Source organism: Micromys minutus, assembly GCF_963924665.1.
Source record: "Micromys minutus genome assembly, chromosome: X".
In the NCBI taxonomy this organism is placed as follows: domain Eukaryota; kingdom Metazoa; phylum Chordata; class Mammalia; order Rodentia; family Muridae; genus Micromys; species Micromys minutus.
This window is the reverse complement of record NC_137970.1, coordinates 7,047,665-7,064,219: the sequence shown is the minus strand read 5'-3', so window position 1 is coordinate 7,064,219 and position 16,555 is coordinate 7,047,665. Positions and strand designations below refer to the sequence as shown.

The following is a 16,555-nucleotide window of genomic DNA, read 5'->3' as shown; positions in this document are numbered from 1 at the left end:
GGCACTTTAAAATGTTTGTCCAACCTTAATCTCAATATAAATACTCAAAATCATTGTGAATGGATGATTATGTTACTGCTTTGGTTTTGCAAGCTGAGAGAGAGAGAGAGAGAGAGAGAGAGAGAGAGAGAGAGAGAGAGAGAGAGAGAGAGAGAGAGAGAGAGAGAGAAGAGGGTAGAGAAAAGAAAGTAGAATTTTTAAAAATCTTATTAATAAATAACCTAAGGGATAAATTCCTAGATAAGAATAAAATCATGGTCTTCTAAGTTCAAGAAGCCTTTGAAATCTTCATATATAAGAAAGAGCAATAGAGTTCTACCTGGCAATCTGCTTCTGTGTATCAACAAAGAGGGGAGGAACTACTACTCCATCCTTTCAGACAAACCACCAGCAGCAAGAAAGCCACACTAGTTAATATAGGAGTTACGCTGAACAAAACTAAAGAAATGACCATCACCCTGGAGTCCTAAAATAAAGAATATCGTTCTATGGCATTGCCTCTCATTAAGGGGTTCAAATGTTTTTCAGAATTTTATCAAGTCTGGCACCTCTACACAAATACAAAAGGTATCCAGGAACTGTCTTTGGATTGGAACCAACTCCTTTTCTTTGTCTGCCATAAAGTAAGTTGGAAAATTACTATGTAAGATAATAATGCATTAGAGATTCCCCAGTGGTTGGGAAGATGGCTCAGTTGGCAAAGTTGCTGCACAAGCATGAATATCTGAGTTCTATACCAAACATCCACATAAAAACCAGGCATATGCTTATAATATCAGCACAGGCAGATGGGGCTTACTGGCTATTCAGTCCAGCAGAGCTGCTAAATTTCAAGTTCCGTTAGAGTCTGTGTCTCAAAATCAAGGTAGAGAGACAGGAAGGAAGACACCCAACATCAATCACTTTTTTGCGCACACACACACACACACACACACACACACACACACACACACACACACATGCACCCAACAGGGATTCTCCCATCCCTCCTTTTCTCCCTCCCCCCTCCCTGCATTCTTCCAGGATCATAATTACTAGTGATATTTTTTCTGGTTTGGGTTTCAATAACACTAAAACATAATATATAGAATTCTTTGCTATCAACTTTTAAGACCATATGAATTATGAGCAAAATTATCTTTACCATCATATTTATACTGAACAGATTATTCATTAAAATTGCTTTTTAATGTTTTTTGTCAACTTTTAGAGTACATGGAAAAGTTTCTCATCCTTATAAATATTTTATAAACATGTCATAGCCACTAATGAAGAAAAATAAAGATCACTGCTTTTATTTTTAAGTGTCAGAAATAACTATATTTAAGTAACATGAAATATATTCATTTAACTTCACAAAAATCTAGAGAAAAATTTAGAGAGAGCAAATGTAAAGATTATTACAGAATATCAACCCACTTCGTTAGATTCTGCCATGGGTATAATCTATAGTTACTTGTAACATTAAGTGTGGTATTAAAACTTGAACAAAAATGTTGTGTAATGATATTTCTTAAACAGAACATTTTAACATGCTGTGAGAAGTATTAAAAAGTCAGTATAACTGTGAAATGCACCCTAGTTTTGTATTTGCCTTATTTTCTTATAATATGCTCTTGTATTGACTTTAAAGGCACTAAGTATGTTTTTATATAATATAATAAAATGTATAGAGGAAGCAAAGGAAATGGATGAAAAGAAATTAAACATTAGGACAGTATACCTGAAATGAAAAGACTACGGGACATTGGAAGCAGATACATATACCTAGGATAGCGCAGTTTGGGGCACATTACATCAGAAAATTCCCTGGAGAGGCCACTAAGATGCTTCACTACAGCATTCATTTTTCCCTGAAGCAAATATTGCAGTCTCAAAATCAAGCAGGCAAACATCAGCCAAAAATGTTGAACTCTGTTTAGAAAATCATAAGCTGTCTTCAAATTTTTCAGTATTCTGTCAGTCTTCTACCACATCCTTCAATGAAAGTAATCTTCAGGTGTTTTTACTGGTTTTTAGTGAGCCATCATCCAATTTCCAACCTTCATCAAAGGTGTACTGATTCTAAACAAATTCCTATATTTATTAAGGTCTGGAAGTCCTTTTTATTTTAATACTTTAGCATTCTTTATGCACCTTCCCTCTGAATATAGCTTCCCAGGAGATCTATTATATTCATTGCAAAGACATGTAAGGTAGGCAGGCCTCCTCTTATTCTAGACACAAAGCATTTTGGGAATTTTATGGCTTTTTCATATAATATTTTTGTCCATATTTCTCTTCCTTTAACTCCTTCCAGATCCTTCTCACCTCCCCACCCACCTGACTTCATATTCTATTCCTTCTCTCCAAAAACAGTAAAACAACCTTTCCCACAAATACAAAATGAAAATCAAAACCAAAAGAGCCAAAGATAAATGAAATAAATATGTGTCAAAATGAAACAAATTATCCAAGCATCTTATTCTTAAGGAGCTATAGTTGTTCAGCTTCATCTTACCACCAAGAGAGCATGTTTAAGTAAACAGGCCCCAATTCACAGAAGTATACATCAGTCCTTCAGGTAAGCAAAGTACACATGCTCACATTCTGCCAGCCAGAGATTTTTAAAAGCACTGTATCAGTATTGATTGCATATGCACACTTTCCTGTCATTTCTCCTAAACAAAAACAACTATTAGCATAGCACTTACATTGAATTAGGTACCACAAGTAATATAAAAACTGATCTAAAGTAGCAAGGCACCACAACCTGCTTGTGACACAAGTTACTTGGGAGGCTAAGGTGAAGGAATTGCAAGTTCAAGACCAGACTGAGCTACATGATTAGACTCTGTCTCAAATTAAATGAATGAGTAACTGAATACATAAGGATGTGTATGGGTTTTTTGAAAATACAAATTATTTCATGTAAGAACCTTAGGCATCCCTCAAAGGTAGGAATAGAGGAAGGGCTAGTAAGAATTTGCTTTAAATACTGAAGGAGTATTATACAGAGGATTAGGTACCATCACACCAATTCCAAACCCCACCCTGGTGGGTCAACAAATCCTATCCATTCCCACAGCAGAAGAGGCAAAGCTTAGTAAGTGTGTAAGGCTGACTGCCAGGACTTCAAAAGACTGAGAGTGGGAGTTTAACAAACTAAGGTTTGGATATTAGATTTTATAGCACATCCTCAGTCTGCTTCTACACTCTCATATTATGCAAAGTACTTTAGGTTCCAGATACCCTTTTCTAGCCTATAAACCTAGCCTACTGCACTGATCTACACAAAGTAGGTACTTAATAAACCACTAGTTCTCACTAAATTGCATTTACTTGCCTAGAATGCAATGAATGCCTATGAAAAGACAGGAAACCTAGAAGGGCCTCAGCAGAAAATGCAAAGCTAAATGCCACACAAGAGATTTCCCTAAAGAACTCAAGTGAGCGTCATCAATTGTGGTAATCAAAAATTAAATGAAGAGATTTAATAATTTTAGTTCAAGTGTCCTACCAGAATACTGAGTACTGTATAGTAAAAGAGAGACTTGGAGTGGAAATGGAAGCCTCTGACATAAGGTCATTTAATTCTTGGCTCTTTCTCTCTATTGTATAACCTCCGGGAACTGAGGTTAGTGGGGCCTCGGTTTTCTTTCCACTAACATGGATACAATGAATCTGCTTCTAGAAGCTGGTTTGTAGGACTATGAAGAGAACAACAGTAAAATCATAACTAGAACATAAAGCAGCCAAAGTTTTAAAACTATTTTCCCACCAATATGAGTATCACTTACCAACTCCATACTTCGTCTTATAATAAGTCTTGGTAAACTCATCACAGTCACAGAGCAGGACTTTTCTTCCCCATACATTGATTGTTGCACCTATAGACAGGTCCTGGTCTGTGTAAAAGTCTTGCTCTACTTTTCCTAGCTGATAAAACAGAGGAAGATTGCATTGGCCTTATGGATCTGCCCCAATACTACATGCCTTTTCTTAAGAAAAGAATTATTTAAAAGCTTAATTATATCATTTATAACTAAAATTTAAAATCAAATTAGTTTTTATCCTTTTTGTGCACATGTGTGTACAGCAATATGCTGTGTAAATATGACCATGATTCATGTTGAGTGCAGATGCACATGTGCCAAAGATGGTGGATGTGTTGATAATTACCTGCCATTTTATTTGGAACAGGCTCTCATTGCTGTTAGGCACTGTGTATGCCAGACCAGTTAGCCTTTGAGTGCCTGAGGATTCCCCTCCCTCCCCTTCCTATATCATCCACAGGAGCACTAGAATTACAGACACTACTGTGTCTGAATTTATATATGTTTTGGTAATATTTAGGGCTTCACATTTGTACAGCAAGCACTTTTCTCCATTCAGCTATATTCTCAGCCGGGCAAAGCATTATTTGAACACTGTATTACTGGCATAAGCAATTCAAGGCATATATTTCTATATGCATTAAAGTATGTTTACTATTGATAAAGGGCAATAAAATGTATATATTTCTATATTTCTTGAGTTTATTCGTGAGCTCACAAGGCAAAAATATATAATTCATCCCAATGTCCAGGTTTCTCAACAGTCTCATTAGAAATTAGTAATAAAGCACTAGGATCCTCACCTGGTATTTATCCAACAGGTATCCGTCCGCTTGCCATTCTGACAAGCCCCCGTACACATTGAGAACTGCTCGATCTGTTATCTGGCCTGGTTGGTAGATGCCAGGTGGGCCAAACTAGAAGATAAAACAAAAACATCTGTCTCCATGACAAAGATGGTGCTGTCTCAGAATAAATTTCATAAGTGCACATTGCAAGATTCTTTCCTAACATCTGCATGAAGCCACACAATCTATCTATCTTCTTTTCGGCAGCTACATGTCCTTCACAGCCCTGATAAAAGCACAGTTTTCCTCAAACACTTCTTCTATCATATAGGTTTTCAGCCTTTTTGCTCTTTTGTTTTTGTTTCTGAGACAAGGTCTTATACACAAGTGGATGATTTCAAACTCATGTAGGTCAGGATCTTCCTTCTGATCTTCCTCTGCTAACTTTCACCTGCTGAGATTATAGGCATATATCACCACACTCGGGCTTCAAGAATGTAAGTAGCCATCTGCTTAGTTTCCCATACACTGTAGAAGGAATCTTTTGTGCAATGTACAGAAGCTTCACCTGTCAATAGAAAAGCCTTTGGCCAAGGAGCAGGATTAGAAGGTGGGACATCTGGTAGAGCAAGAGACTGGATTTCTCGGATCCAGACAAGCACTGGGAAGGATTCACCCTGAAATGCTGATAGAGACAGCAGCAATATACCGAGGACCAGGTATCTAGGCACAAGGCAGAACTTAGAATAGAATAACAGTATGATTAAGTTAGAAGCTAGTCAGAGAATGATTTAAGGCTTTTGTCCTAGTCATTTATTCATATATAAAAATTCTCAGAGTCGGGGTTTTAGGGAACTTGGCAAGGGTGGCGAAGCCAACAGTTATAATTCACCATAGGCTTAAGATGCTTTCATTTTCTGCAATTGTGCAAGCAGGCATCTTTTCTATTTTATAAACTGCAAATATCCCCATGGAAGAATAACTGGCTCTTCCCTACCTGCCTTTGTTCTGTCTAGCAAGACATCTATCTAGTCCTAAGCTCAGGAAATGGAGTGCAGCGGGCAGCCAGGCTTACTCTCCAAACATTAGCTTCTACAACCCTCTCACCTTGGCAACATACTCCTTATTTGAGAATCCAGCATATGTCCATCCCTTCTGAATCTCACCCCACTTCTAACCCCATGAAAATCTATACTCCTCAAAGCAGGACACAATCCATTTTCCTATTCATTATAGCCCAAAAGGTGGTACACCTTGTTTCTGCCTGCACTAAGCACTAACCCTGTGCTCCAGCTCCAGTTAATTAAAACTCTCAATTAGCGAAGATGGAGAAACCAAGATATTCCATGACAAAACCAAATACCAAGAACCCACTGAAAGAGAGCTTGGTCCTCCCAGAAATTTGGAAACACCTGAGAGCCCAGGGAAAACCACTTCTACTCTGTGAGTTCCCCTAGAAATCTCAAGACACAGGAACCTAGGAGCAGTCTCAGACAGGATCTTTCCACTTGTGCCATCCCTGTGTCACAGCAATATCTACCCAGACCCTGCTGACAGAGAACTGGACCCCCAGTAATGCTGATACACAGGCTTATAGGAGGGTCAAGCCAGTGTCAGAATCAGCAAGACCAGCTAACAACAAAGACAAGCAGATGGTGAGAGGCAAGTACAAGAACCCACACAATAGAAACCAAGGCTACAAGGCATCATCAGAACCCAATTCAACCACCACAGCAAGTCCTGGGTACCCTAACACACTGGAAAAGCAAGATCTCGATTTAAATTAAAAACTCATGATGATGTTAAAAGACTTTAAGAAGGTCATAAATAACTACCTTAAAGAAATATAGGACAATGTCAGTAAGCAGGTACAAGCCCTTGGAGAATTAGAGGAAAATGCAAGCACACAGCTAAAAAAATTGAACTATTCAGAATCTACAAAACGGAAATATAAACAATAAATAAATCACAAAGGGAAAAAATCCTGGAGATAAAAACCTAGGAAAGAGATCAGAAGACATAGACACAAGCATCACCAAAAGAATAAAAGAGATGAAAAAGAGAAACTCGGGGGCAGAAGATACCATAGAAAGCATTGACACAACAGTCAAAGAAAATGCACAATGCAAAAAGCTCCTAACCAAAAACATTCAGGAAGTCCAGGACACAATGATCAAACCAGAGGATGACAGGTGTAGAAGAGATAAGATTCCCAAATTAAAGATCCAGTATCTTTAACAAAATAGAAGAAAACTTCCCTAACCTAAAGAGAGATATGCCCATAAACAAACAAGAAGCCTACAGAACTCCAAATAGATTGGACCAGAAAAGAAATTCTTCACATCATATAATGCTCAAAATAGCTAATGTACAAAACAAAGAAAGAATATTAAAAGCAGTAAGGAAAAAAGGTCAAATAACATATAAAGGCAGACCTATCAGAATCACACCAGATTTCTCAAAAGAGTATGAAAGCTAGAAGATCCTGGGCAGATATCATACAGACACTGAGAGAACACAAATGCCAGCCCAGGCTACTATATCAAGAAAAACTCTCAATTAACATAGATGGAGAAACCAAGATATTCTATGACAAAACCAAATTTACACAATATCTTTCCACAAATCCAGCCCTATATAGCATAATAGATGGAAAACTCCAACACAAGAAGGGAAGCCACATCATAGAAAATGCAAAAAAAAAAAAAAAAAAAAAAAAAAAAAAAGTAATCTTTCAACTTACCAAATAGAAGACAACCACCTCTATCAAATATAACAGGAAACAATAATCACTGGTACCTAATATCTTTTAACAGCAATGGACTCAGTTTCCCAATAAAAAGACACAGAGTAACAGACTGGATATATAAGGAGGACCCAACATTTTCTTACATCACAATGACAAAGACATACACTAGCTCAGAGAAAAAGGCTAGAAAACAATTTTTCAAGCAAATGGCCCTAAGAAAAATGCTGGACTAGCTATTCTAATATCAAATATAACCAACTCTCAACCAAAATTTATCAAAATAGATGAGGAAGGAAACTTCACACTCCTCCAAGGAAAAATCCACCATAATGAACTCGATTCTGAATATCTATGCTCCAAATGCAAGGGCATCTACATTCATTAAAAAGAAAAAAAACCTAACTAAAGCGTAAAACATACATTGCACCTCACACAATAATATTGGGAGAAGACTTCAACACCACAATCTCATCAATGGACAGATCAGAGAAACAAACTAAACACAGAAGACACAGTAAAACAAACAGAGGTTATAAACCAAATGGATTTAACATATCTATAGAACATTTTATCCTGAAGCAAAATAATATACATTCTTCTCAGCACCTCATGGTACCTTTTCAAAAACTGAGCATATAATTGGTCACAAAATAGGCCTCAACAGATACAAGAAGACTGAAATCATCCTATGCATCCTATCAGATCACCATGGATTAAGGCTGGTCTTCAATAGCAACAAAAACAACATAAAACCCACATACACATGGAAGCTAAACAATACTCTATTTAATTATAACTTCTTCAAGAAAAAAATAAAGAAAAAAATTGAAGAATTTTTGAAATTTAAAGAAAATGAAGGCACAATATACCCCCAGATTATGGGACACAATTAAAGCAGTGCTAGGAGGAAAACTCATAGCTCTGAGTGCCACCAAGAATAAACTGAAGAGAGCATACACTAGCAGCTTGACAGCTCACCTAAAATGTCTAGAACAAAGAGAAGCAAAAATTCCCTAGGGTAGTAGATGGCAGGAAATAATCAAACTCCAAGCTGAAATCAACCAAATAGAAACAAAAAGAACTATACAAAGAAACATAAACCCTTAGCCAGACTAACCAGAGGGAACAGAGACAGTATTCAAATTAACAAAATCAAAAATGAAAGGGGAGAAATAACAAAAGAAACTGAGAAAAATTTTAAAAATCATAAGAACCTACTACAAAAGCCTATACTAAACAAAACTGGCAATCTGGATGAAATGGACAATATTCTATACACATACCAGGTACCAACATTAAATCTGGATCAGATAAACCACCTAAACAGTCCCATAACCCCTAAAGAAATAGAAGCAGTCATCAAAACTCTCCCAACCAGAAAAAGTCCAGAACAAGATGGGTTCAGTGCAGAATTTTATCAGATCTTCATAGAAGATCTAATATTAATAGTCTAAAATTATTCCACAAAACAGAAACAAAAGAACACTACTCAATTCCTTCTATGACTCAACAATTATACTTTTACCTAAACCACATAAAGATCCAACAAAGAAAGAAAACATCAGATCAATTTCCCTCATGAATATCGATGCAAAAATGCTCAATAAAATTCTTTCAAACTGAATCCAAGAACACATCAAAATGATCATTCACCATGATCAAATAGACTTCATCTCAGAAAAGCAGGGATGATTCAATATACAGAAAACCATCAATGTAAACCACAACATAAACAAACTCAAAGGAGAAAAAAAAATTATTCTATTTCAATAGATGCTGAGAAAGCACTTAACAAAATTCAACATCCCTTCACGTTAAAGTCTTAGAAAGATCAGGAATTCAAGGCCCATACCTAAACATAGTAAAAGCAATATACAACAAACCAGTAGCAAACGTCAAACTAAATGGAGAGAAATTTGAAACAATTCCACTACAATCAGTGTCTAGACAAGGCTTCCCACTCTTTTCCTACCTATTCAATATAGTGCCCAAAGTCCAAGCCAGAGCAATCAGACAACAAAAGGAGGTCAAAGGGATACAAACGAGAGAGGAAGAAGTCAAAATATCACTATTTGTAGATGATATGGTAGGACACTAAAGTGACCCCAAAAATCCCACCATAGAACTCCTAGAGCTGAGAGACAAATTCAACAAAGTGGCTGTATACAATATTAACTCAAACAAATTAGCAGACTTCCTGTACTAAAAAGATAAGCAGGCTAAAAAAAGAAATTAGGGAAATGACACCTTTCATAATAGTCACAAATAATATAAAATACCTTGATCTGACTCTAACCAAGCAGTTTAAGGATCTGGTTGACAAGAACTTCAAGTCTGTAAAGAAAGAAATTGAAGAAAATCCAAGAAGAGAGAAAGATCTCCCATGCTCTTGAATTGGCAGGATTAATAAAGTAAAAAAGTGCCATCTTGCCAAAAGCAATCTACAGATTCAATGCAATCCCCATTAAAATTCAAATTCAGTTCTTCACAGAGTTAGAACAATTTGAAAATTCATTGGGAATAACAAAAATCCAGGATACCTAATACTATTCTCAACAATGAAAGAAGTTCTGGGGGAATCACCATTCCTGACCCCAAGATATATTACAGAGCAAAGTCATAAAATCTGTACAGTATTGGTACAGAGACAGGAAGGTAAATCAATGGAATAGAATTGAAGATCCAGAAATGATCCCACATGCCTATGGTCACTTGATCTTTAACAAAGAATTTAAAATCATCCCATGGAAAAAAAGATAGCATTTTTAACATATGGTGCTGGTCCATCTGGCATGCAGAATGCAAATTGATCCATACTTATCTCTTTGTAGAAGCTCAAGTCCAAATGGATCAAGGACCTCCACATAAAACCAGATACACTCAAACTAATAGAAGAGAACATGGGGAAGAGCCTTGAACACATAGGCACTGGAGAAAATTTCCTGAACAGAACACCAGTGGCTTATATTGTAAGATCAAGAATCGACAAATGGAACCTTATAAAATTGCAAAGCTTCTGTAAGGTAAAGAACACTGTCATTAGGACAAATTGGCAACCAACAGATTATGAAAAGATCTTTATCAATCCTACATTCAATAGAGGGTTAATATCCAATAGAACTCAAATATATATATATATATATATATAAAGAACTCAAGAACTTAGAATCCAGAGAATCAAATAACCCTATTAAAAATGAGGTACAGAGCAAAACAAGGAATTCTCAACTGAGAAATATGGAATGACTGAGAAGCACCTCAAGAAATGTTCAACATCCCTAATCATCAGGGAAATGCAAATCAAAACAACCCTGAGATTCCACCTCACACCAGTCAGAATGGCTAAGAACAAAACTCAGATGAAAGCACATGCTGGCGAGGATATGGAGAAAGAGGAACACTTCTCGACTGTTGGTGGGATTGTGAGCTGGTACAACCACTCTGGAAATCAGTCTGGCGGTTCCTCAGAAAACTAGATATAGCACTACCTGAGGACCCAGCTATACTATTACTGGGCATATACTCAAAAGAAGCTTCAACATCTAACAAGAACACATGTTCCATTATGTTCATAGCAGACTTATTTTAATAGCTAGCAGCAGGAAGGAACCCAGATATCCTTCAAAAGAGGAATGGATTCAGAAAATTTGGTACATTTCACACACAATTTAGTACTATTCAGCTATTTTAAAAAATGAGTTCATAAAATTTCTAGAAAAATGGATAAACTTGAAGCTATCATCCCGAGTGAGGTAACCCAGTCACAAAAGAACACTCATGGTATCTACACATTTCAATAAATATCTGTTGAATAAATAAATAAAATAAAGTTATTGATAGTGAGATACACAGCGAATGTCAGGTGCATCATTATTTCATATTTATCCAAGTTTTCAAAGACACTCTAAAAACAGATTTCCTAGATACCTCATGGTGGCCTGCTGTGAATATTCTAGAGCTCCCTGAGGAACAAATTCTATCTTTCCCTCCAGTGCCTTGAAGCAATACAGCAGGATTTCTGGCAGAAAGAACAGAGAATCTGGGAGAGTCTCCTGTGAGGATTGAATGGCCAACAGTCGTTTGCATAAAAAAATGAGTGTTCCTAATAACCTTTTCAGAAATAGTAAGAATGAGGTTTAAATATTTTAACCAAATTAAAACACACACACACACACACACACACACACACACACGCACACACACACTCATACACACTAGACCTGTGAAAAAGAACTTTGCTTCTCTGTAACCTGATAGGTATTAATAAATGGGTCTTCAGATAATGGCTTTTACTATAACATTTCACTTAACCTGTCTAGTTATGGAAGCTGTTAACTGCCTTTTAAAGATGTGGGAATATGTGCTCAAAGTGCATGAGTGGCTTGCCTATGCTTGTGTGGTTATCAAAAGAAACATCCACAGTTCTAAATCAGGCCTATCTATTTGTCATTCCTGCTGTGCCAATTATATTCTCTCTTAAATTCTAACATTATTTGTAGAAACAAATCTTGACAAATCTTCCCCATAATAAGGAAAAGGCCACTTTCATACTGTCACTGGTTACTGGCTATTTGGTGATTAGTCACTACACTTAGAATTGTGATTATCTCATTCCCATATACTTATGCATATGATTATATTCACATGTGTTAACAAGTGTGTGCCTGTGTGTGTGTGTGTGTGTGTGTGTGTGTATGTATGTGTGTGTGTGTGTGTGTGCGCGCGTGCGCGCGCACGCACTCAAGTGCACATTCATACCTGGATCAATACCATGGGGTCTCTTTTGTAGGCTACAGGAGCTTTTGAATGTTCCACTTAAAACTCAACTAAATTCAAGAGTGTCCCATATTTCATAATAATAATTGTTGTAAATTCAACAACAACAAAAAATAAGTTCTTTCCCTTTCATATCTTCCTTTCCTTTCATTGCCATAAGTATGCTGGCTAGATTTTTGGGTTGTTTGTTTGTTTTGGCATTTTTTGGGGGATCCTCATTTTCTTGATTTGTCAACTTGACATAAGCAAGGGTCATTTAGGAAGAGAAAATCTCAATTAAAAAAATAGCAATGGTTGGACCAGAAAAGAAAATCCTCCTGCCATATAATAACAAAAACACTAAATGTACAGAACAAAGAAAGAATATTTAACCCTATAAGGGAAAAAAACCAAGGAACTTATAAAGGCAGACCTATCAGAATTACACCAGCCTTCTCAACAGAGACTCTAAAAAAGAACTTGGATAGTTATACTGACCCTAAGAGAGACCACAGATGCCAGCCTAGGCTACTATACCTAGCAATTCTATCACCATAGATGGAGAAACTAAGATATTCCATGACAAAACCAAATTTTAACAATATCTTCTTACTAATCCAGCCCTATAGAGGATGCCAGAAGCAAAACAAGAGGAACTATACCCCCAAAAAACACTCCTCTCTCTCTCTCTCTCTCTCTCTCTCTCTCTCTCTCTCTCTCTCTCTCTCTCTCTCTCTCTCTCTCTGTGTGTGTGTGTGTGTCTCTCTCTGTCTCTCTCTCCCTCCCTCCCTCCATCCATCCCTCCCTCCTCACACACAGACACACACACACACAAACACACACATAGAGACAGAGACAGAGAGTGAGAGAGAGACAGAGAGAGACAGAGAGAGCCACCTCCACCAACAAAACAGGAACTAATAATCATTAGTCTTTAATATCTCTCAATATCAATGAATTCAATCCCCCAATAAAAAGACAGGCTGACAGACTAGATAGAAAAACAGAATCCAGCACTGTGCTGCATACAAGAAATATAACTCGGCAACAAAGGCAGTTACTACCTCAGAGTAAAGGGCTGGAAAAAAAAAAGTTTTCTAAGCAAACAGTCTCAAGAAACAAGCTGGAGTCGTCATTTTAATATCCAATAAAATAGACTTTCAACCAAAAGTAATCAAAAGAGATGGGGAAGGCAATGTCATACTCATCATAGGAAAAATCCACCAAGAGAAAGTCTCAATTATGACCATCTATGTTCCAAATGCAAGAGCACTCACATTCATAAAAGAAACTTTATTAAACTTTAAAACACACACTGAACCTCACACAGTAATAGTGGGGGATTTCAACAACCCATTCTCACCAATGGACATGTCATTGATGTAATCTAAACAAAGACAGAGTGAAATTAGCAGAAGTTATAATCCAAATGGGTTTACAGTAATAAATAAAATATATAAATAAAATAAATCAAAACAACCCTGAGATTCCACCTCACACCAGTCAGATTGGCCAAGATCCAAAACTCAGATGACAGCAGATGCTGGTGAGGCTGTGGAGAAAGAGGAACACTTCTCCACTGTTGGTGGGGTTGCAAGCTAATACAACCACTCTGGAAATCTGTCTGGCGATACCTCAGAAAATTGGATATAGTACTACCTGAAGACCCAGCTATTCCACTTCTGGGCATATACCCCAGAGACACTTTAATACACAACAAAGATATATGCACCACAATGTTCATAGCGGCTCTATTTATAATAGCCAGAAGCTGGAAGGAACCCAGATGTCCTTCAGAAGATGAATGGATACAAAAATTGTGGTACATATACACAATGGAATACTACTCAGCCACCAGAAACAATGACTTAACCAAATTCTTAAGAAAATGGCTGCATCTAGAGAATATCATCCTGAGTGAGTTAACCCAGTCACAAAAGAACAGACATAATATGCAGTCACTGATAGTGGGATGCTAACCCCAGAGGCTTGCATTCCCCCAGAAACAACTCACAGACTGTATAAAGTCCAAGAAATAAAGAAAACAAAAAAAATATACATATATTTACAAAACAAGAACACTTTGACTATTTCCATGTTGTGTTTTGTTTTGCATGTACTTTACGCTTATTGTAACTATTAGGTTTTCAATGCATACTGTCAAGCCCTTGAAAAAAATCAAGTACTGACTAAAAAAATATATTCACATGGTTTTATGTAAAAATTGTTTCAATGTCTGAAAAAACAGTACTGACAAAAATGTATAATTTTAAGCAAAAAATGTTTAAAATCTGTACATTTATCTTTGTTTTGTAAAATAAAGTTGTTTAAAAAAAAAAAGTTCCAGCCCACCGTCTAGAAGCAGCTGCTCAGCTCGCTCTCGAACCTCTGTCTTCAGCTCGCTGCCTTTACTCCAGACTTCACCATGTCTATCAGGGTGACTCAGAAATCCTACAAGATGTCTTCCTCCTGTCCCCGGGCCTTCAGCAGCCGCTCGTTCACGAGTGGACCCGGTGCCCGCATCAGCTCTTCCAGCTTTTCCCGGGTGGGCAGCAGCAGCAGCAGCTTCCGGGGAAGCCTGGGTACCGGCGTGGGTCTGGGCGGCTTTGGCGGGTCTGGTGTCGGGGGCATCACAGCGGTCACGGTGAACCAGAGCCTGCTGAGCCCCTTGAAGCTGGAGGTGGACCCCAACATCCAGGCTGTGCGCACTCAGGAGAAGGAGCAGATTAAATCCCTGAACAACAAGTTCGCCTCCTTCATTGACAAGGTGCGCTTCCTGGAGCAGCAGAACAAGATGCTGGAGACCAAGTGGAGCCTGCTGCAGCAGCAGAAGACGTCGAGGAGCAACATGGACAACATGTTTGAGACCTACATCAACAACCTCCGCCGGCAGCTGGAAGTCCTGGGCCAGGAGAAGCTGAAGCTGGAGGCGGAGCTTGGCAACATGCAGGGCCTGGTGGAGGACTTCAAGAATAAGTATGAGGATGAGATTAACAAGCGCACAGAGATGGAGAATGATTTCGTCCTCATCAAGAAGGATGTGGATGAAGCATACATGAACAAGGTGGAACTGGAGTCCCGCCTGGAAGGGCTGACCGACGAGATCAACTTCCTCCGGCAGATCCATGAAGAGGAGATCCGTGAGCTGCAGTCTCAGATCTCAGACACGTCCGTGGTCCTGTCCATGGACAACAGCCGCTCCCTGGACATGGACGGCATCATTGCTGAAGTTCGTGCCCAATATGAGGACATCGCCAACCGCAGCCGGGCTGAGGCTGAAACCATGTACCAGATTAAGTACGAGGAGCTGCAGACCCTGGCTGGGAAACATGGAGATGATTTGCGCCGCACAAAGACAGAGATCTCCGAGATGAACCGCAACATCAGCCGCCTGCAGGCGGAGATCGAAGCCCTCAAAGGCCAGAGGGCAACCCTGGAGGCGGCCATTGCTGATGCAGAGCAGCGTGGAGAGATGGCCATCAAGGACGCCAATAACAAGCTGTCTGAGCTGGAGGCTGCTCTGCAGCGGGCCAAGCAGGACATGGCCCGGCAGCTGCGCGAGTACCAGGAGCTCATGAACGTCAAGCTGGCCCTGGACATCGAGATTGCCACCTACCGCAAGCTGCTGGAGGGCGAGGAGAGCAGGCTGGAGTCTGGGATGCAGAACATGAGTATTCACACGAAGACCACCAGTGGCTACTCAGGAGGACTGAGCTCATCCTATGGGGGACTCACTAGCCCTGGTTTCAGCTATGGCGTGAGCTCCTTCCAGCCCAGCTTCAGTTCTGTCGGGGGATCCAGCACTTACAGCCGCACCAAGGCTGTGGTCGTGAAGAAGATCGAAACCCGTGATGGGAAGCTGGTGTCTGAGTCTTCAGATGTCATGTCCAAGTGAATGGCCCCTGAAGTCGTCACCAGAGTGTGGGGGAACTAGAGACCCTCCAGAGGGTCAGCCCTAATCCTCTGGCCAACCTTGGGAGGAATTTCCTATCTGGGATATCCCAACGATCCCTGCCATATGCCCAAACCCAATGCGATATTTTGAATAAAATAAAGCCTCAGCTGGTTCTATTAAAAAAAAAAAAAATTCCAGTTAAGTCATCAACAATGAGACAATGAATATTAGATACTGAAAGTATTTCTTCAAATTCTTCAAAACATTACTTTCTAAACAAAACTTTCAGAAGTAAATATGTGTGTGTGTGTGTGTGTGTGTGTGTTTGTGATTAGATAAATATTCTAGGACATTATTAAAAAGACTATGCATAGACTGGTGAAGTAGTTTATTTGGTAAAGTGTTGCCCTTGAAAGCAAGAGGACCTAAATAAAAAAAAAAAGAAAAAGAAACCAAATGGGTTTACAGTAATAAATAAAATATTATTAAATATATAAATATATAATAAATATATTATTATTAAATATATTAAATATAAATATATAATAATGGA

At 38.5% G+C, this 16,555-nt stretch overlaps 2 protein-coding genes across 2 annotated transcripts in view; one reads left to right on the top strand and one right to left on the bottom strand.

Moving 5' to 3' along the window:
- EFHC2 (EF-hand domain containing 2) overlaps positions 1-16,555 on the bottom strand; it is a gene marked incomplete at both ends in the record, with an annotated part of 180,032 nt that overhangs the window by 91,983 nt on the left and 71,494 nt on the right. The window contains 2 exons of the mRNA XM_080910521.1: positions 3,780-3,918; positions 4,619-4,732. Coding sequence (XP_080766647.1) covers positions 3,780-3,918; positions 4,619-4,732 — 253 coding nt within the window. The remainder of the gene's footprint in view (positions 1-3,779; positions 3,919-4,618; positions 4,733-16,555) is intronic.
- Positions 14,527-16,017, top strand: LOC308415478 (keratin, type II cytoskeletal 8-like). Its single transcript, XM_080910522.1, has one exon. It carries the CDS (start codon positions 14,533-14,535, stop codon positions 16,000-16,002), a length of 1,470 nt encoding a protein of 489 aa, XP_080766648.1. The 5' UTR covers positions 14,527-14,532; the 3' UTR covers positions 16,003-16,017.